The 18753-nt window shown below is 63.8% G+C and overlaps 5 protein-coding genes across 5 annotated transcripts in view; 1 reads left to right on the top strand and 4 right to left on the bottom strand.

Moving 5' to 3' along the window:
- MNEG_1095 (hypothetical protein) overlaps positions 1 to 1736 on the bottom strand; it is a gene marked incomplete at both ends in the record, with an annotated part of 2694 nt that extends 958 nt beyond the window's left edge. Inside the window, 5 exons of the mRNA XM_014050428.1 lie at positions 135 to 536; positions 781 to 882; positions 968 to 1143; positions 1286 to 1390; positions 1734 to 1736. Coding sequence (XP_013905882.1) covers positions 135 to 536; positions 781 to 882; positions 968 to 1143; positions 1286 to 1390; positions 1734 to 1736 — 788 coding nt within the window. The remainder of the gene's footprint in view (positions 1 to 134; positions 537 to 780; positions 883 to 967; positions 1144 to 1285; positions 1391 to 1733) is intronic.
- A 623-nt stretch (positions 1737 to 2359) lies between these two features.
- MNEG_1094 (Elongation factor Ts) lies at positions 2360 to 4326 on the bottom strand (the record flags this gene model as incomplete). Its single annotated transcript, XM_014050427.1, has 5 exons — positions 2360 to 2581; positions 2795 to 3004; positions 3241 to 3528; positions 3775 to 4059; positions 4276 to 4326. The coding sequence occupies 5 exons, from the start codon at positions 4324 to 4326 to the stop codon at positions 2360 to 2362; spliced, it is 1056 nt and encodes a 351-aa protein (XP_013905881.1).
- Positions 4327 to 5375: 1049 nt separating this feature from the next.
- On the bottom strand, positions 5376 to 7239 carry MNEG_1093 (hypothetical protein; the record flags this gene model as incomplete). The annotated part of the gene is made up of 3 exons (XM_014050426.1): positions 5376 to 6157; positions 6433 to 7072; positions 7219 to 7239. 3 exons carry the CDS (start codon positions 7237 to 7239, stop codon positions 5376 to 5378), a joined length of 1443 nt encoding a protein of 480 aa, XP_013905880.1.
- Positions 7240 to 11329: 4090 nt separating this feature from the next.
- Positions 11330 to 14365, bottom strand: MNEG_1092 (adenylate kinase; the record flags this gene model as incomplete). Its single annotated transcript, XM_014050425.1, has 10 exons — positions 11330 to 11368; positions 11711 to 11764; positions 11959 to 12041; positions 12298 to 12397; positions 12560 to 12643; positions 12895 to 12949; positions 13282 to 13358; positions 13642 to 13691; positions 13840 to 13914; positions 14350 to 14365. 10 exons carry the CDS (start codon positions 14363 to 14365, stop codon positions 11330 to 11332), a joined length of 633 nt encoding a protein of 210 aa, XP_013905879.1.
- Positions 14366 to 15717: 1352 nt separating this feature from the next.
- On the top strand, positions 15718 to 17954 carry MNEG_1091 (Fe-S oxidoreductase; the record flags this gene model as incomplete). The annotated part of the gene is made up of 5 exons (XM_014050424.1): positions 15718 to 15858; positions 16058 to 16111; positions 16374 to 16528; positions 16711 to 17068; positions 17481 to 17954. 5 exons carry the CDS (start codon positions 15718 to 15720, stop codon positions 17952 to 17954), a joined length of 1182 nt encoding a protein of 393 aa, XP_013905878.1.
- Between the last annotated feature and the right edge of the window lie 799 nt (positions 17955 to 18753).

The following is an 18753-nucleotide window of genomic DNA, read 5'->3' as shown; positions in this document are numbered from 1 at the left end:
CGCCTGCCATGGGCGACGACGGCGCGGGCATGCCGCCGCCGCTGCCGCCGCCGCCAAGTCCGCCGCCGCTAGCGCCGCCGCCTGGGCGTGGCAGCACGGGCGCGCCGGAGCCACCCGCCAGGTGCCTTGCATACTCGGCCGCGCGCTGCGCCTCCGCCGCCGCCGCGGCCGCAGCAGCCGCGGCCTGCCGCGCGTCCTGGTAGACGCCTGGCCGCCCCACCGGGGGCACGCCGGCCGCCGGCCCTGGCCCTAACCCCTGCATCTGCAGCGGCGGCGGCCCCCCGTACACCGCGCCGCCACCGCCTCCGCCCCCGCCGCTGCCGCTGGCGCCGCCGTAGCCGCCGCCGTAGCCGCCGCTGGCGCCCGGCGGCGGGCCGGGGCTGATGCCGTCTGGCGGCAGCATCTCTCGCCGCGCCCTGTCCAGGTCCCACTCCACCTTGAACTCCTGGGCGATCTCTGACAGCACCTCCAGCTTCAGGGAAGCTTCGGGGGGCTCCACGGTCACGCAGCGGCGCAGCCGCTCGTTCACGTTCCACCTGGCCGGGCAGGTGGGGCAGGGCTTGTGAGTTGAGGTGCTCGTCCCAGAGAAGGTGGGAGGAGACGACTGACAACGCACGCGTGCCTGCCGTGCGCAACTCGCCCGCACCCGTGACGCCGCCGTCAGCAAGGCGCCGACAGCGGCCACAAACAGGGCAGAGGTGCCGCGTCAGCCCATTTCTCAACGCCGCCCCGCCACGCGCCGGCCCCTGCCCGAGCACACGCGGAACCAGCGGCCTCCACCTGTGGCACTCTGTGTCGCTGGATGCTGACTGGACGTACTCCTTGCCGTACTTCTGCGCGAAGATCTTGTGGAGGGTGAGAAGCTCCGGCAGGTCGGGCACCCTGCACATCAGAGGCGCGAATGGTGCAGCTGATGTCATCAGGCCGCAAGTCTGCTGCCACGGCATGCAGCAGCAGGGCAGTTCACCGCAGTGATGCGCGCCGTGAGCGGGGCCCGCTTCGGGTTGCGAGGACTCGCCTGCTGGCGCAGTAGAGGACGCTGCTGAGCGCCTCTGTCATGTCCCTGGGCACCTCCTTGGTGTTTGCCACCAGCGGGGCCCTCATCGCCAGCAGCTCCAGGAACAGCTCAAGGATGTCATAGGCCTGCGAGCAAGGCGAGGAGGCGGGATTCGGCTCTGCAAAACGTCTGTTGTCGCTGCAGCAGAGGGGAGCAGAGGTGTGTGCGCGAACGACGGGGGTGCGGCTGCCATCGGGACGCCGGACGCCCTGCCGTGTGCCCCTTCACCTGCAGCGTCAGGGACTCGCGGATGACGGCCTCAACTCGGATGCGCGCATAGTCCTGCTTTCCGGTTTTGAGCAGCTCAGCAATGTCCTTGCGATAATTGGCCACCTGCCGCAGCCAACGGTGGCAGGTGTGAACCACAGGTCAAGTGGCAGCAGATCGCGGCATGCACATACGCATGTGTCCTGAAAACGCCACGGGACACGGCGGCAGGATGCGGCCGGGTTCAGAGCGCAGCGGCGCAGCGCGTCCGGCGCGCGTCAGCACACAGCAGGCGCTTGCCTGCATTGTACGCTTGTTGCGCAGGAGCTTGATGCGGCCCAAGCAAAGCCTACACGTCGTCTCACTGCAATAGGGGTGATAAACGATGCCCACAGGGATCGCTGCGGTTGGTTTCGAGGCACCAGCAACTGATACAAGCGATCTGGATTCAGCTGACCAGCCCACCCACCATTTTGCTGCATTGAATTTCAAGGATCCCAGCATGATGGAGGACGCGTCCTCTCGGGTATGACTGGAGTCTCTCGCAGGTGCTCCTGGCACAAGCGCGTTCCTTCCAAGGGATCAACGGCCAGGGGGTCAGGCCAACGAGGAAGTATGTATAACATAACAGACGCCCTCACAACGTTCTGTGCGTGCATGCAAGCGCCGTGGAATTGGTGTGCCCAAGTCTGGCTGTGTCCTACCTGGAGCAGGGCAGCTTCCGAGCGCGGGTCGGCGCATCCCGCAAAGGCAGTGCACTGCGCCAGTTGCGAAAAGGCAGAAGCAACGCGCCTGCATGCTTAGCACTCTGCAGATACGCACTTCCCCCGATGCACAACCCTGTGGTCAACTAATGGCGCATTCCAAGGTGACCGCCCACTGCACAACTCGACTTCAGAGGCAAAGGGACCGCGACCCATGCTCATGCCCATTGATTTAAAGAGCCATGCGCATGCTCAGTGCTCTAAGGGGTCAGTCTGGCATGATGGAAAGCGATGTCATTGATGACGAGGTTACAAGGCTGCTGGAGGCCAGGCCATGTCGTCAAGTGACTGGCATTGACCAAGCCCCAGCACGTTGCCCTGCCAAGTAGCCTCAGCTCCTGCCCCCAGCCATCTCGGCCACCTCTGCGGCAAAGTCCTTTGCTCCTTCCGCCGCCTCCAGCCCCTCCCCAACCTGCACCCGCAAGAACCCCGTCACCTCCAGCGCGCCGCCGCCGACGCCGCCGCCGCCCTGCTTGCCGGCGCCCTGCTGCTGCAGCAGCTGCCGCACCGTCAGCGCGTCATCCAGGAGGTACCGCTGGTCCAGCAGGCACATCTGTGGCACAGGTCAGCAGTGCGGCATCCGTCGTGCCACAAGGTGAGTTGCAGGTCAAGCAGCCATGCTGGGGAGGCGGCAACCAAAATGTCACCGCAGGAGCGCCTCAGCAGGGTCAGGGTTGATCGAGAAGTCCGTTTGTACCAAGGGGTGTAGGTCGGAGTCGCACGGGAGTGTGTTTGCACCCTGTCACTGCAAGATTCCCCTGCGCACCTCCTGCGCCCACTTGGTAAGCCGCCCCGCCACCATCTTATCCAACACGGCCTGCGGCTTCCCGCTGCCTGCAGCCTGCTCCAGCAGCAGCTGCCGCTCGGCTTCCAGCACTGTCTCTGGCACTGCTGAGAGGTCTATGTACTGCGGCCGCAGCCCTGCCACGTGCATCGCCAGGTTGGTCGCCAGCTGCGCCGCCGCCGCCGCCTGGTCCTGCAAGCAGATGATCATGAGCGTTTCAAGCAGGGTGCGTTGCAGAGGGGGGCGAGTTTTGCCCAAGGCGCGTGGGCGCGGTGTGGGCATGCAGTAGTGGCATGACAGCGCACTCACTGAGCACGCAAGTGTGTAGAGAACCCGAAACAGCGCGGCCAACTCTAACGATGAGAATGCTACCCGGCACAGACACAGGCCCCCCAAAACCCTCCCCACACCCGCGCCCGCCTGCCCACCTGCTGCAGCGGCGCGCCGCCGGGCGCCGCCAGCGCAACCACCGATGCGATCCGGCCCAGCCCCGGCCCGGCCGCCATGTGCACATACCCTCCCACCACGCCGCCCGGAGCCGCAGCCAGCACGAACCCCCGGCGCAGCTTGATGTTCTCCCTGACCTTCGCGGCCACCTCAGCGCACGCGTCGGGCAGCGGGACCAAAGGCGCCGCGTCGCCGCCGCCGCTGCCGGGGCCGGCTGCTTCGGCGTCGTCCGAGTAGCTGCTCGGGCTTGGGACGGGCAGGGCTGCGAGCTGGGGGAGGGGGGTATGCGCGGGCAGGAGGCGAGGGCATACGGCGTGGTGTTTGCTGGGCCAGTGCCGTCTGCGCCGCCTTTACTCATTAATTGGGGGAGGCCCCGTGTTTGCAACTGCTAGCTGGCTGGAAGCACTGGCCCAAACCGGCCCTTTGCACAGGCTGGCGATCCCTGCCCCAGCTGCAGACATCCCCCCAGGGCGTGGGCCGCGGCGCCGAAAGGCAGCCCTCGCGCCCGCCCGCACCTCGTCTCCGGTCGCCTCCCGCGCCGCGCCGCCCGCGGCGCCGTCGAGCCGCAGCGCCGCGCGCGCGCCCTCCCCCACCAGCTGCCGGAAAAGCGCTGAGCGCCCCACGAAGTCCGTTTCGCTGTTGACCTCGACCACCGCAGCCTTTTCGCTGCCAGCGAGCGCGAGGCCGACCAGCCCGTCGGCGGCGTGCCGAGAGGCGCTCTTGGCGGCGGCCGCGAGCCCCTTTTTGCGCAGCGCGTCGTACGCTGCGTCGAGCGCCCAGCCGCTGGAGGCGAGGCAGGACTGCGGTACGATGCGTCATGCCATGGGGTTGCGGCGGAACAGGGCGGAGGGGGTGCGCGGACTGTCCGGGAGGGAGGTCGTGCGATGGCTGCAGTAGAGAGGATGCACGCCCGCGGACATGGCTGGGAGGTTGTGAGGCTCTCCAGGCGGCAGCACTAGTGCTGCCTGCCACATCAAACAACCGCAGCTGGCATGGCGTGGACTGCTTGCCTTGACGTCGCTGATTGGCGCGCCACTCTTTTCCCGCAGCTCCTTGATGAGTGCCATTGCATTAGAGGGCTGAGCTGTGGCGCTGGATGCAGCACGCCTTGCGCCGTCGCGCACGTTGGCCACGCTTGCAAGCTGACTGCTGCTGCCTTGCGTGGCTGCAAGCACCACAGGGGCCAGCAGTCTCAAAACATAAGGCGCATGTCTTGCTTGTTGCGTCGCGACCTGCATCTCGCTCGCGGGCTGCCGTAAACGAAACTGATTGGCTTCGATCTGCGAGTTAGATCTGGGTGTCGCCCTGTCGCGTTGTGTATCAATTGCACCAGTGCGATCTAAACAGCAACGGGTAATAATTCCTAAGGAGACAGCTCTGAAGCATTTTTGTCACCCGTGTAGCCGCCGCCTCCCTGAGGCGTCACGAGGCATACCTCGCAACAGCGACCCTTGTTGATACCTCGCCATCAGCAGCATCTGAGCACCTGATGCCGCTGGTCAATTGAGACATCCACACGCACGCAGCGATTTTATGCCTCAGCATCGACATGCGTGTTTGTGCCCCGGTTATCGCTGCGATTTTCAGCACCACCCCACTGTCAGCCATCAGATGAGAGCCTAGCGCGCAAGTACCCTGTCTGTTGCGCCCAGGCAGACAAGCTCCGCCGACTTACCCGCTTTGTTTCACCCAGCAATCTTGCAACAGCGCTTTGGGGCCACGAGCTGCATCAATGGCGAAGCCCTCACTGCCCTGCCGCACTTCAGCATGCAATGTTGGTCACGGCACTTGCAAGGTGAAGGATAAGATATCGCTCGCCCTCTCGCACCAAAGTGCGGCGGCAGAGGAGTGCACACGCCTGCCTGACTCTGTTGCGCAGGCGGCAAAACATCCAAGCACGCTTCAACAACCAAGAGCTAGGCACCAAGTCAGCTACCATCGATCATCACAAACACGGCAAAACAGCAGTGGAGTGTACAGCTAGGGTTGCACAGCTGGGGCCAATGGCGGGCCACCAGCAAAACAAAACATAGAGGACGTGCAGCAACCAATGCACGGCGTGCTGTCAGCGCCTGGATGAATCGTACACAAAACATTGGCACCATCCACAAGCAGCCTAAGATGAGAAGGGCCACCCCCGGCGCTGGGTCAGCCCTGCACCACGCTGCGGGCTGCCCGCCTCGCCGTCGCTGCCGCCTGCCACTACATGCTGCCACCCCTCGCCCGCCGCATCTCGCTCCCCCCTGTCCCTGGCCGCGGCGCCCGCCCCGCCGCCGCCGCCGCCTGCGCCCAGCGCCCGCGCGGCGCCGCCGCCACCGCGAGCGCCTGCGCCGACCATCCCCCGGATGGCGCCGACGGCCAGGCCGCTCACGCTCACGCTCTGCGCGGGCGCCTCCCACACAGCTTCATCATCGCTCTCCTCCTCCTCCTCTTCCTTCCCGTCCCTGCCGCCCCGCTGCCGCGTGCCCAAGAAGAACGGCGAAGGGCCATCATAGGGCGAGGACGGCTCTGAGATGCCGCCAGTGCCCTGGCCCGCTCCGTCCGCGCCCGGTCCGCCCACTGCCCCGCGAGACCCCGAGGCAGCGGCGCCGCCCTTGCCCACCGGAGACCACTGCCCGCTCGACGCGTCGTCCCCACCGCTCGCTCCCGCATCCCCAAAGCGCGCCGCGCCGCCGCCGCCCGCCGCCGAGGCCGCCGCGCCGGCGTGCCGCCGGTCCGGCGGCGCGTGCGAGACGCGCTCTGCGGCGCGGGCGCCCCAGCGAAGGATTGCGACGGCTGCGACGAGCAGCGCCCCGGCAAAGCCGCCGCCGCCCAGGGTCATCGCGACGCCGCTGGCCAGCAGCACGACGGCCAGCAAGGGGCCGGGGCTGAGGTGGTACAGGAATGACTCGATCCATCCTAGGTGGCGCGGGTGGCAGGGCAGCAGGACGGCAACAGGTGTCGACCACACGGCGGGAAACGTGCAGCAGGGTGGGAAGGGGGAGTGCAAGGCGGCGTGATGCAGTCACCAACGTGCCTGCCCTGCCGCTCAAGTGCCAGAACACTGCACGCGGCTCCTTGCAGGGAACAACGCCCCTCTGCACACAGGATCAGCGTGCCCGACCGTCCAACAGAGCGGATGGCACCCCTGGTGCCCAATCAGGGGCCTGAACCTTGCCCCCTGAAAAACCCACCGAGCCTGAGCCGCAGCCGCATGTCTGCTGAGTAGACCTTTGGCGGCCCATTTGCCGGCGACCGCCCAATCAGCCGCGCCCTGAAAAACACCGGCACCGGCGCCGAGGGCGCAGGCGCAGGCGCAGGCCCCGATGCGGGCGGCGGCGCCACCGCGGCGTCCCCGCCGGCGCCGGCGCCGCCGCTCCCGCGGCGCCGCCGGACAGGACGGCGCGGCGGCTTGGGGCCGGGGACGGCGAAGGAGTCAAACAGCACCAGCTCCACATGCTCTGAGTCATCATAAAGGCCCAGCGCAGCCCAAGGGGTAGTCAGCACGTAATGCAGCATCCGCGGCAGCGTGGGACGCAACCGCGGCATGTGAGTGCGCGCAGACCTGCCGAGCAGCTTCCCGTCGGCTGCCAGCAGCTCCCCCGTGACCTGAAACAGGTCCTGGTCGTACGGCGGCAGCCGCAGCAACACGCTGACCGCCGCGCGGCGCCCCGGCGACAGCAGCAGCGCGGGCGGCGCGTCGCCGCCCGCAGCCTCGCCCAGAGGGTGGCCTGCGCCCGCCGGGCCCCAGGCGGCAGCGTCGGGGCCAGCGGCCTTGGCTGCGCCGGTGTCGGCTGGGAAGCTGCCGAGAGGCGCTTCGGGGTCGACGGTGAGCTGGAGCAGCGCAAGGGCCGTTGATGTGGAAGTCCCATAGTCAAAGTATAGCGGCCGCTGCCACTCGATCACGCTCGGAAGATATATCCTGGCGTTTCAGTAAGAGAGGGCGGAGGTTGGGCAACCAGGGGCGTTGCAGCGCTCACGTCTGGCGTTGCAGCGCTCATTGTTTTGAGGCCGGAGGGCTGCAGTTGCCGCAGGGCGTTGCAGTGCGTTTCGTAAGGATGGCGACACATGGCAAGTAAACGGGTCTGCCTTTGAGAATCTACTGTGTTGCATATTGCCCACCTACTGATCAGCAGCCACGCCAGCAGGCAGGTGCCGCTGCATGCTACGGCCCACGACAGCGCCGCGCACAAGCCAAGCAGCGCTGCCTGCAGCGTGCTCAGCGTGCGGGCGGACGGCGGCGCAACGGCAGCAGTGCCCTCGCTCGCAGCATTTTGCGAGGAGCGACTGATGCTTGACGCATCGGCGTCCTGCACGTTGGGCGACGATGATTGGGTATTGGCAGCACGCAGGTGCAGCGCAGCACGAAAAACACGCTGTCCTGCGCGCCAGGCGCGCGGCCTGCGGCGCATGTGAGCAACGCCACAGGCTGGGTGATGCTCACGTCGGTGACATCTTGAAAAGGCTCCTCCTCGCCTTTGAACGTCCCTTTGCTGCGGCCGAACATGCAGACCGCTGATGACTTGAGCGCAGCGGGCGCGATATTTTTTACGTCGCTTTTCGGGTCGCTGAGAATGCGATACATGCCGATGAAAGCCGCTGCGCCTTCGTTTTGTTGGCTCGGTGCTTCGCACCTGCTCGCGCTGCGCTGCATCGTCATCACAGCACAGCACTGCCAGCCCACGTCACCCGATGGTGAGGCGCTTTGAGGGTCTGGAACTGCACATGCGATCTTTCCCAGGCAATGCACGCAATTCCTGCACAGGAGCATGCCAGTAAGCACGCTGTGCAGCCCTCGTACGCCCGCGGACAGCTCGGCGATCGATTAGCCCCCTGCTGCCCGCCTGTGCCCACAGCAAGCTGCATCCCCACCCCCCACCCCCGGAAACCTGGTATCCAGTCCTGTCCTGCCGGTTGCTGAGCATAGCATGCAGGTGTGCACATAGGTCAAGCAGCATGGCACAAATCCTCTCAGGGCCTTGTACTACATTGTTGGTTTTGTCGAACTGATCCAGATAGGTGTTGACTGTACAAGACCTGCTGAAACACACTCACTCAAATCCGGCAGCACAAATCCATATGACACAAGAACAATGAAGCATGCATGATTTTGTTCACAATGCACACTTGAACTGTGTTTAAAGATGGGCAAAAATGCTAAAGCGTACGCTGCTCTCACACAGTTCGCGCTCCAAAAAAACTTCCACTGGGCCCCTGCAGCATCCTGCTGATGCCTGCAACTACCTTGAAGACTCACAATTATAAATCTCCACACAGGGCCCCTGGGACCCCTGCTTTCCTGTCCAATGTTACCCTGCCACAGGCAATGCCGCCGCTGCCAGCGCCGACGCGATCGCCTGGGCCTCTTGCTGCCGCTTCTCCAGGTACTCCAAGGAGAGACCCTTCTTGTACTTGACACCGCTAGGGCACATGGGGGAAAGGTGTGTGGAGCATAAATTTGGTGGATGCCAAAGCCTGCGGCCGGTACCGCAGGCCATGAATTGCGGCAGCCGGCAGGGGTGTGACAAGGGCAGCTTCACAAGTGTTGGTGACAGTCAACTGGCACAGATCACCCACCACGCATTGCAGAGGGTGCGGGGCCCATCAGGCCCGGAGCGCCACTGTGGCGTGACACACGTGGCGCAGTTGGCGCAGCGGAATGCGCGACCAGGGTTCCGGGCAGGGAGCTTGATGGCTGCAAATGGTTGGTGAGGGGTTGACGCGCGGCTGGGGCGATTGAAGCAATGGCGACTTTGAGGGCAGGGCGGTCGGCGCAGAACTGAGATGACCGCACGGCTGTCTGCAAGGCAAATCGACTCCAAACAGAGCACTGAGGTGTAATGCAGGGCGCGTGCAAGGAATGCGCGAACGCAGCCGCCCACCTCTCCGCTTGTGCGCCTTCTTCGGACTCGCCGCCTTCCCCGCCGCCGACGCGCCACTCATGCTGCCACCCGTCGCGCACGCCAGCAACACTCCGGTTGCGGCCAACGGTGAGCTGGCGGGTGTGCTGGCGGCGCCATCGTCGCTGCTAGAGGCAGACGTGAGCGTCGCCTCGGTACCCAGCAGCCACGGGGCGGAAGAAAATGAGAATGACTGGGTGTTGCTTTGCTCTCTGGCCATCAGCAGCCAAGCTCCAGGCCCAGGCAGCTGGAGGCTTGGCTGCTGGTGGCGATGATGGTGCTGCTGATCCGCATGCCATTGCTGCTGCTGCTGCTGCTGCTGCTGCTGCTGCTGCTGCTGCTGCTGCTGCTGCTGCTGCTGCTGCTGCTGCTGCTGCTGCTGCTGCTGCTGCAGCTGCTGCAGCTGCTGCTCCTCTCCCAGGGGTGTCGACAGGGGCATTGGCGATGATGCTAGGTGCTGCGCCACAAATTCGCCCACTGCTGCGGATAACTGCGTGCGCTGACGTGGCGAATGGACTGCCATTCCACTGCGCTTGCGCACACCCCCAGGGCTTGGACCTGCTGATTTGCTGCCCACCAGCTGGAGCGGCGTGGTGCCACCGTCACCTGCATTTGCAGCCACTAACGACATCCACACGTCAGTGCTCGTGGCGCACGCCACGCTGCGGCTGCTTCCAGGGCTGCTCCCCATGTTGCACGTGGCGCCGCCCGCCGCTGCCAGCCCACTTGGCATCCGTAGCGCGCGCAGAACAGGAAGAGGGGTCGACGTCAGTGGGCTGCTGCCGGCTGCGCCGCCGCCGGCGGTCTCTGGCCTGGGGCTCGTCACCTCTTGACATGCAAAACCATCTTTTGCGTACAAGTCGACGGGGTCAAGCTGGCCTGCAGCCATGCGCTCTCCCATCGCGTCCTCGCCCTCTTGAAAGAGCTGCTCCATTGTCCGGTCCGACAGGCGCCGTGACAGTGGTGTGGTTGTGATCGCTGCCGCGTTGGCCACAAAGCTCGTCACCTGCTGCTGATGCTGCTTCTGCTGCTGCTGGTTCAGCTGATCATGGTGCTCCGAGCCCCAATAGTGTTGCTGTTGCTGCTGTTGCTGCTGCTGCTGCTGCTGCTGCTGCTGCTGCTGGTGGTGGTGTTGCTGCTGCCGGTGTTGCCTTGGTTGCTTCTGTTGCTGCAGATCGAGCTGCTGCAGCTCGTGCCAGTGAGCCTCATGTAAAACTGTGTGATCCTCCCATGTTGACTGCGCCGCTGCCATAGCATTTAGGCTCGCGGCACCAAACAGGCTTGCTGCACCCCCAAGGCTGGCCGAGCCGAGCAACAGCAAGGGACCCAAGACGTCACCTGTGGCTGGCGGGTGGACTGGGGCACCCGTGCCATGGCTCCCAGCTGCCCGCGAAGCTTGACGAGGTGCTTCATCTGGGACGTACATGTGCTGCAAGAGGCGCTCGTGCAGATGTGGCGCTTCACCGCCGCACAGCAGCGCTTCGTTGTCGTGCAGCAGCAGTTCAAGTGCGGCCAGCGAGCCGGATGCTAGGGGAGCCAGCCCCATGCGGCCAAGTTCCAAGGCGTCACAAACATCCATCTTCTCCTTCGTTGGTGATACAAGTTGCGTACAGACAGTCAGCGGGAAACAGCGAGGGTCTCGACAGCGGATTTTACATGCGGGTTCTTTGGTCGTGCAGACCCGCAAGTATGATTATCATTATCCATATACTCCCATGCCGACACACCTTGCACGCCTAGGGCAGCTCAATACGGAGTTTTAGCGGCCAACATGCAGAGCTGCTGGAGCGCGTCAGCCTGCTGCAAGGCCCTGACGCGATGCGCCTGGTATGCTGCTCAATGGGCGTGCTAAATGGGATTTCAGCCAGGCGACGTATCTATGAGCGCAAGGCTCATACGGTGAGTCAAAAGGTCACCAGCGACTGGCGGTTTCTGCAGTCGAGTGAGGATAACGCAGCAGTGCCTGAGTGTCGTTGCGAGCCACCGACACCCTCCAACCCCCCGCCGCCTCCTGTAATATCCAAACTCGGCCGCCGACCGAAAACATGCGCGGAATATGCTGGTTACAGCATTGTCAATGTGAGAGACGCCGCAAGTCAGAGATGGCAGCGTGAAGGAGTGAAACTTGTATGCCTGTACTGATAAAAGCTATCCAACAAGAAGATGCGCAAGCCAGAAGCCCAGTGACAGGTCAGGCCATAGCGTTGCGAATTTGCTTGGCCACCTCCTCCTGCGTAAGCAGCAACGGCATGAGCAGCCGCACCCAAGGTTTGTGTGTCTCACAAGGTTGATTGCGAAATCTTCTCGATGATCAGCATGACAAACGACCTCCTGACCAGCAGATGCTTCATTGGTTGGCATGCATGCAAACATGCACAAGTATGCTCAGCTCCATACACAAGCGTACGGGCGCATACAAATACACACACTCACATACTCACTCACACATTCGCGCCGTGTGCACCCATGCGGCCCTCTCGCCCACACATGCATGCGTACGTGCACAGTCGAACCCATGCGTCCCATACACACATCAACATATGCGCACATGCACGCACCCATCCCCACAAACCTGCGGCTTGGCGGCATCAATGATGGCCACCCGCTGCTTGTAGAACTCGATCAACTGAAAGGGACAGTGGAAGGGCGGTGACGCAAACAAAATCGGAAAGATTGCGACGGGCAGGGTGCAAGGCCGAGCTTGTGACCCGCGACCCGCGACTGATTGTCGGGGTCTTGGTGCAATCCCTGCTCAGAACAGCCCCAGTGCGCGTATGTCCCCCTTTGTTGACGCGTCACGCATCACCCTGCAGCACTCACGGGCGCTGTCTGCGAGTGAAAGGCCGCCAGGCGGGCCTTGAGGGTCTCCGCGTTGTCGTCCTTGCGGCGCACCAGGGGCTCGCCTACAGAGTCCAGCGGGAAGGCGCCGGCAGCAAACTCAGCTTGCAGTCGTTCTCAAATGTTATCAGTGTAATTGAGATGGGTGCAGACCATACAATGGGACACACTCCACGAAACCCCAGCGCAATGCGTGTGAGCGCGCACATCCTGGCTGGACGTCTTCAATCGGCTGCTCAGGTTGGAACGTGTGTCCTTGCTGGCGCGCCACGACATCACAAGGCCACCTGCCTGCCCAAATTCATGAATGCCGGCACTCACCCGTGATGTCGTCCTTGCCCGGCACCTTTGGGGGGGCGAAGCGCTCGTGGTAGCTGCGCCCGCTTGACGGGTGGATCAGGCGGCCAGTGATGCGCTCCACCTGGGCAGCGGTGTGGTTGTTGCGAAGAAGGGCGCATGGCCGCATGAGATCCTCATAAGATCCTCATAGCTTTACATTGGATTTGCACCCCCTCTGAACAGGCTGTCGAGCGGTTGCTCCCCCCAAGCCGCCATGCACCCCCAACAGGATACCACCACCCACCAGGAGGCTGTCAGGCACATCAAAGTTCAGCACCGCGTCGATCTTCTTGTGACGCTGCTCCAGCATCTCGTCGAGCTTCTCGGCCTGAGAATGGTGGAAGGATTGCGGCAGGGCGCGTAAAATGGCAGGGGCCGTGAAGCCAAGGTCTTGGCCGCCACCACCAGGGGGCCCAGGACTTTCCATGCCATTGGGTTGGCCGGCCAGGGCGTGACCGCCCGCGCGGCCGCCAGATGCCAGGCCCGACCTCGAGCAGGCAATGGCGCAAGCAGCCCACGAGCTGCTCATTGCCGGGAGGGGTCGCAGTTCAGGGGCGGAGCTTGAGGCATGACGCTGACCTGCGGCAGGGTGCGCGGGAAGCCGTCGAGGATGAAGCCCCTGGAGCACTCCGGCCTGAGGGCGCGAGGGGTGGCGGTCACCAATGGCAAGGTTGTCAGTCATGGCAAAGCCGGGGTCGAGCGCGAGCGCAGCAAGGGCTGGCTGCGAAGTGGGCGATGCTCAGGCGCCTGGCAGCGCCGCAGAGACGAGTGACGGCGTGACAGGTCGTTAAGCTGCCGCTTGCGCCACATGGAGCCCTGCTGCCATTACTTGTGCAACTCCGACCCGCCAGCCGGCTGCTGCCCTTGCCTGGCCCCTCTCTTTTGATCGGCACCCAGGACGTGAACAAGATGTTGCAGGCGGAATCCTCACAAGCCCAGCAGCGGTCACGTCGCTTTCGAACGCACCTGTCCATGGCCTCGTTGATTAGGCCCACGACGATTTCATCGCTGACCAAAGCGCCGCTCTCCATCGCCTTCTTGGCCTATTATATTGCGTGAGGATTGAGCTTTGGGTGTGGAGACATGGTGCGTAGGGAGCGCTGGACAGTGATGTGCGCTGGGAGATCAGAGGGCGGGCGGCTGCACCCATGGCACCATTCCAAGGTCAGGTTCTGAACAACAGCAACATGCTGTGCGCGTGCAAGTCACCAGCGCGCGGCATTCCAATACGTCAATCCTTTGAGCTACGACGCAAACTGCTCCTGATGTTAAGCTGCCGAAGTACTTCTTGCCCCTTGAGAACGCGCATGTACCATCGGCACGCACCTCCATCCCCAGGGGCGTCCCGGCGGCCACCGCGGCGCGCAGCATGTCACCTGCCAGAGGCGAAAGAGGTTCCCCCATTTCTCAAGGGAAAAGGGTGTGCCTTGCAACATGTCACATGTCGCCATGTGCGGTGGCTGTGCGGGCGCCTGCAGTTACGGATGGTCCCTACAGGAGGCACGCTAGACAACAGGCGCTCACCAGTGGCCAAGTGGCAAAGGCAGTATTCGTCCTTGATGACAGGCGACTGCGTCCCCTTGCCACAGCCAGGCGGGCCTGCGTTGCGTCGCGATGCGTTGGGCGCACTCGTAGGCCACGCCACTCTCAACAGCACCCGCCGCAGGTGCGTGCGCGGCCCGGCCATCAGCTGCCCTGAATTGCACACCAACAAGCACGATGTTCTGTGGACGTTTCTCGTTGCAGGCCAGCCGCCTGCCGAGCTCGTTCATCAGCGACCCGATCGAAACGGTGGAGAGGTCCACGCTCATCCTGGACTGACGCGCAGATGTGCTGAATGAGATTGATTGTGCAGTCTTATGGTGCTAGGCACCCAGCCGCCTCCAGATCAGGAGTTTCGCTGTGATTGTGCCGTCGGCCCAACGTACTACCGCAAATGAGGGCTTGCTGGAGAGAGTCTTGCTTTGATGTGACCTCAACGTGCTAATTGACCCTGACGAAGACATCTGAACAGCAACAGGCGCCGTTCCGCACCTGTTGAGCTGCGCATGTGCAAGAGGGCATCCTTTTTTGGCGCCTGCAGAGGGAGCCTCCGCAGGCGCTTGTCAGCATGAGTCCAATCTAGATATAGCACGTGAACGATCCAAGTGGTGTTTTTGCTTGGGGATTGCGCTGTTGACCATTTCACGCACCTTTGACCCAGCTGCCTGCAACACTATGGGGCTTGTACTGTGGTGATGGAGGAACCCAAGCAGTTGTCAGCAGGCTGGTTGAGAGGATAATGCGGCTCTGGTGGTTTACAGGGCTTTTGGTCTGGAGAAGGGCGTCGCAGGGGCCAGGCATCCTGTGTGCTTCGTGGAAGCGACAACTGACTGAAACCGTTTGGACCACACCGTCTCTCAGTCTCTGGGGCATACGAAAGACATTGCAATCGTGATGCTGATTTTAGGCAGCGTGATGGAGGAGGTGCAGGACGCTCGGCCGCGTGCCATCTGATCTGTTCTCTCTGCCATGGGTCCCGTTCCTAGCGTTGATTGCACGCTGCGCCGCATGATCCTGCTTCCCCTCCTACCCGCATGCACGCACTTGCACCCACACCCACTTGCACCCCACACACACTTGCGCTTATGCGCACGGGCAAGCATGCCCAGGTGCATTGCACCAACATAGATTCACGCAAAATGCACTCATGCACGCCCTACATGCTCTTGCATACACGCGCACGCGTTCACACACGCACATGTGCGCACATGCACACAGGCATGCAGGGTTTCTCACCCTCAATGATGAGCCACCCAGGCACTCTCAATTATTTGTTTCACATTTAAAGACCTACAACAGGTGACAGGCACCATCTGTCAGGGTGGACACAGGTGTCAGGCACCAGTTGCCACAATCTGGTGACACCAGCTGCAAGTGATCTGGTTGTTGGCGTTGCCTATCGGTATATGCGACCGTCCACAGCTTTTGCGCTTCATGTCCACCAAACTGGACATGATGGTCGCGCTTACAGGTCACCCAGCAATGATGACACGGGGCCTCCACATTCCCGACCGTGGCTTAGCCGCCCTTGTGGCACCAACCCCAAGGAGTTCTCAAAACAGTCGGTGCGGCGGAGCGGCGCTGATGATGTTGCTGCGGGTGCATGGCGCCGGCGCATGCGGCGGCGCATCTCTGCCTCTAGCTACTCTGCGTGTTTTGAACGGTGAAAACACACCGCGATCCCGTCGCTACACCCATGTCAGACGTCGTTGCACACCTGGTCCAATCAAACCTCGCAGCCCCAGGCGCACCCCACATCGCCGCGCCGCCACGCCGCCCGACGGCACGGGCGGCTTCGCGGTGGCCTCGGCCCCTGCAGCGGCGCCCCGCACGTCCCTCATCCCTGAGACGCTCCTTGAGATGGAGTCTGACGGCGAGCTGCAGGCGACGTTGGCGGCGCTGGCGCAGAAGGGGCAGGCTGCGCTGACACGAGAGGAGCGCGTCGCGCGGCAGCGGTCCCTGGCGGGCCTCGGCGCGCCGTCCTTCACGCGCGTGTGCCAGGTGCGGCGGCCGGCGCGCACGCCATGCGCGACCCCAGCCGGCAGGGGCTGTTGTTGTTGTGGCCTCACTCTATGCAATGCTGGCGGGTGCGGCACGCCCCGCGACGGCCCTCCTTGGCATGCTCCAGCACTATGCTACCCCCACTCAAACCTCGTTGCTAATGCGCCGCCCAACACCCGCTGGCCGCATCGCGCGCCAGGACAAAGGCGTCGCGCCGCTGTTGCGGTCGCAGGCGCGCATCCTGCAGCTCAACGTCGGGCTGTATTGCAACCAGGCACGCATTCTTGAAAGAGCCTTGGCGCCTGCATTGGGGCTGGCTGTGCGCGAGGTCCTGCTGCCACCTGCGAGGTTCTCTTTGCCCATGACGGGTACTGCATGTCGTACTTATCACAACAGCATTCCTGGATCATGTTTGACGCAAGACTGGCGCACACGCATGCATGCAGCATGCAGCCCCAAGCTGCCCCCCAGCAACTTTGACCAGCACGCGCAACCCCCTTCCCCCCCGCGCGCAGGCCTGCACGCACTGCCACGTCGAGAGCAGCCCCAGGCGCACCGAGATGATGGATGCCGCAACTGTCGACAGATGCCTGGAGCTGCTGGCCTCGGCGCCGGGCGTGCACACACTCGACATCACTGGCGGGGCGCCAGAGCTCATCCCGCAGTTCAGGTGCGCCAGCCACTCAAGCGCCCGCGCGCCCTCACCGCTGGACCCCGCTCTATGCTCAGCGCTTGCCGCCGTACTGCGATCCCCGCCTCTTCCCACCAGCCCCCCGGGTCCAGCCGCAGGCCGCCCGTCAACCCCTCGCCTCTCCGCCAACCTGCGTGCTCACTCCGCCCCCCGCACGGCAGGCGCCTCGTCGCCGGCGCGCGCGCACTGCGGCCCGACCCCGCCTCGTTCTCCATCATCGACCGCTGCAACCTCACGGTGCTGCTGGAGCCCGGCCAGGAGGACACCCCCGCCTTCCTCGCCGCCCACGGCGTCCGCGTCGTCGCCAGCCTGCCCTGCTACTCCCAGTCCAACGTGGACTCCCAACGCGGCGCGGGCGTGTTTGAGCGGAGCATCAGCGGGCTGAAGCTCCTGAACGGCGTCGGGTACGGGCAGCCGGGCAGCGGGCTGTCGCTGGACCTGGTGTACAACCCTGGGGGCGCGTTTCTGGCGCCGTCACAGGAGAAGCTGGAGCCGGCGTACAAGCAGGAGCTCTGGGAGGTCAGTGCAGTGATGTGTGTGTGTGTGTGTGTGTGTGTGTGTGTGTGTGCGCGCGCGTGTATGTGCGCGCGTGGGCGCTTGGATGGGGGCGTGCGTGGGTTGATTGGTTTTTGTTATGGCTTGGGCGGCGTAGGTATGGTGGGGCTGGGAAGGCGGAGAAGCAGCCAGGGCGGGAATGGTGGAACGCCGTGTGGTATGAGAGAACGGCAGGAGGCTTGTCCATTCAAAAAATCTGGCATCTGCCCAGGGCAGGGCGGGGTGGGCGTACGCCTGCAGGGCGCCTCAGCTGCAGGCGGCAGAGGCGCAGCGTCCCCAGCACGTGCCCGGGAGCACTCCTTTGACCCGCTTCGGCGGGATTTGCTCCTGCGCCCCAACAAACCCCGAATTCCAACCTGCCCCCTGCTCTTCGCAGGCCCACGGCGTGGCGTTCAACAGCCTGCTCTGCCTGAACAACATGCCCATCAAGCGCTTCGCGGACTGGCTGGCGCGGCGCGGCAAGATGGAGGAGTACATGGGGCTGCTGGTCAACGCCTTCAACCCTGCGGCGGGCGAGGGCCTCATGTGCCGCGACACGGTCAGCGTGCGGTACGACGGGCGGCTGTACGACTGCGACTTCAACCAGCAGCTGGACATGCCCATGCTGATGCGGCGCGGGGCCGGGGGCGGCGACGTGGATGTGGAGGGCATCGAGGGTGGGGAGGGTGCGGAGGCAGGGGTGGGGGCAGCGCTCGGGCCGAGCGTGTTTGACTTGGCCAGTCTGGATGAGCTGTCGGGGCGGCGCATAGCTGTGGACAACCACTGCTTTGGTTGCACGGCGGGGGCTGGGTCGGGGTGCCAGGGGTCAACCAGCACACAGGCAACAGGGGCGTCGTCAGAGACAGACTGACATGGCAAGAATCTCTCCAGCCGCGGCCGCGATCTCGGCTGCACCCATGATGCCCGCGCTTCTTGCCTCAGCACGGCAGCAGCCTGGAGGTTGCAACTTGTGTTGGAAATGCCCTGCTTGTTGTATGTGTTGCGCTTGCGCTTGCGTGTCGGCGGGGCTGTTTGATCTCCATGATGCACAACCATCAGGATATCGAGGGTGAATGCAGGCACCCTTGTGCCACGCCTTCGCTCATCCGGCAGGGCGGCCCGTAACTTGCTGCATTACTGGTCGCCCACCCCCCCCCCTCGATTGTTGGATCCTGGCAGCTGCTCAAAGGCTGCATGTGTCGCATCAGCAGCATTCGCTGCCCTGGTACACGCTGCTGCTCCTGTAACTTCCCCTGTATGCAGCAGTGCTGAAATCAACATTTCTTGCGGTGTTACAAGCCGTTTCTGAGCCAGGGCTTCCTCGAGTGCATAAATAATAGAGAGTGCAGACCATGGCGTACTGTATCATTATGCGCAAAGGGGACGGTCAGCTGCGACACACACAACGTGGCTTGACCTAGGGCTTGCCGCAGTAAACACCTCTGCACAAGGGGAGGCAGGCACCAGAGAGTGTGCGCGCTGTGCGCGCACTGTGGCGGCGCATGATGACTGGGGTTCTGGTTGTGCGCCTGTGGCGGTGGCGCAAGGCTCTTTGGGTCACAAGAGTGCACCTTGGGTGTCGGCTGTGATGCGTTTGGCTTTCATCCTAGGGAGTCACACGTAAAGAGGAGTGGAAGGGACCGCTGCAGCCTGGCAGCGACGACAGCGAA

This window comes from Monoraphidium neglectum (genome assembly GCF_000611645.1).
Source record: "Monoraphidium neglectum strain SAG 48.87 unplaced genomic scaffold scaffold00103, whole genome shotgun sequence".
Classification (NCBI taxonomy): domain Eukaryota; kingdom Viridiplantae; phylum Chlorophyta; class Chlorophyceae; order Sphaeropleales; family Selenastraceae; genus Monoraphidium; species Monoraphidium neglectum.
Note: the sequence above shows the minus strand (reverse complement) of the source record. Positions and strands in the feature narration are given on the sequence as shown.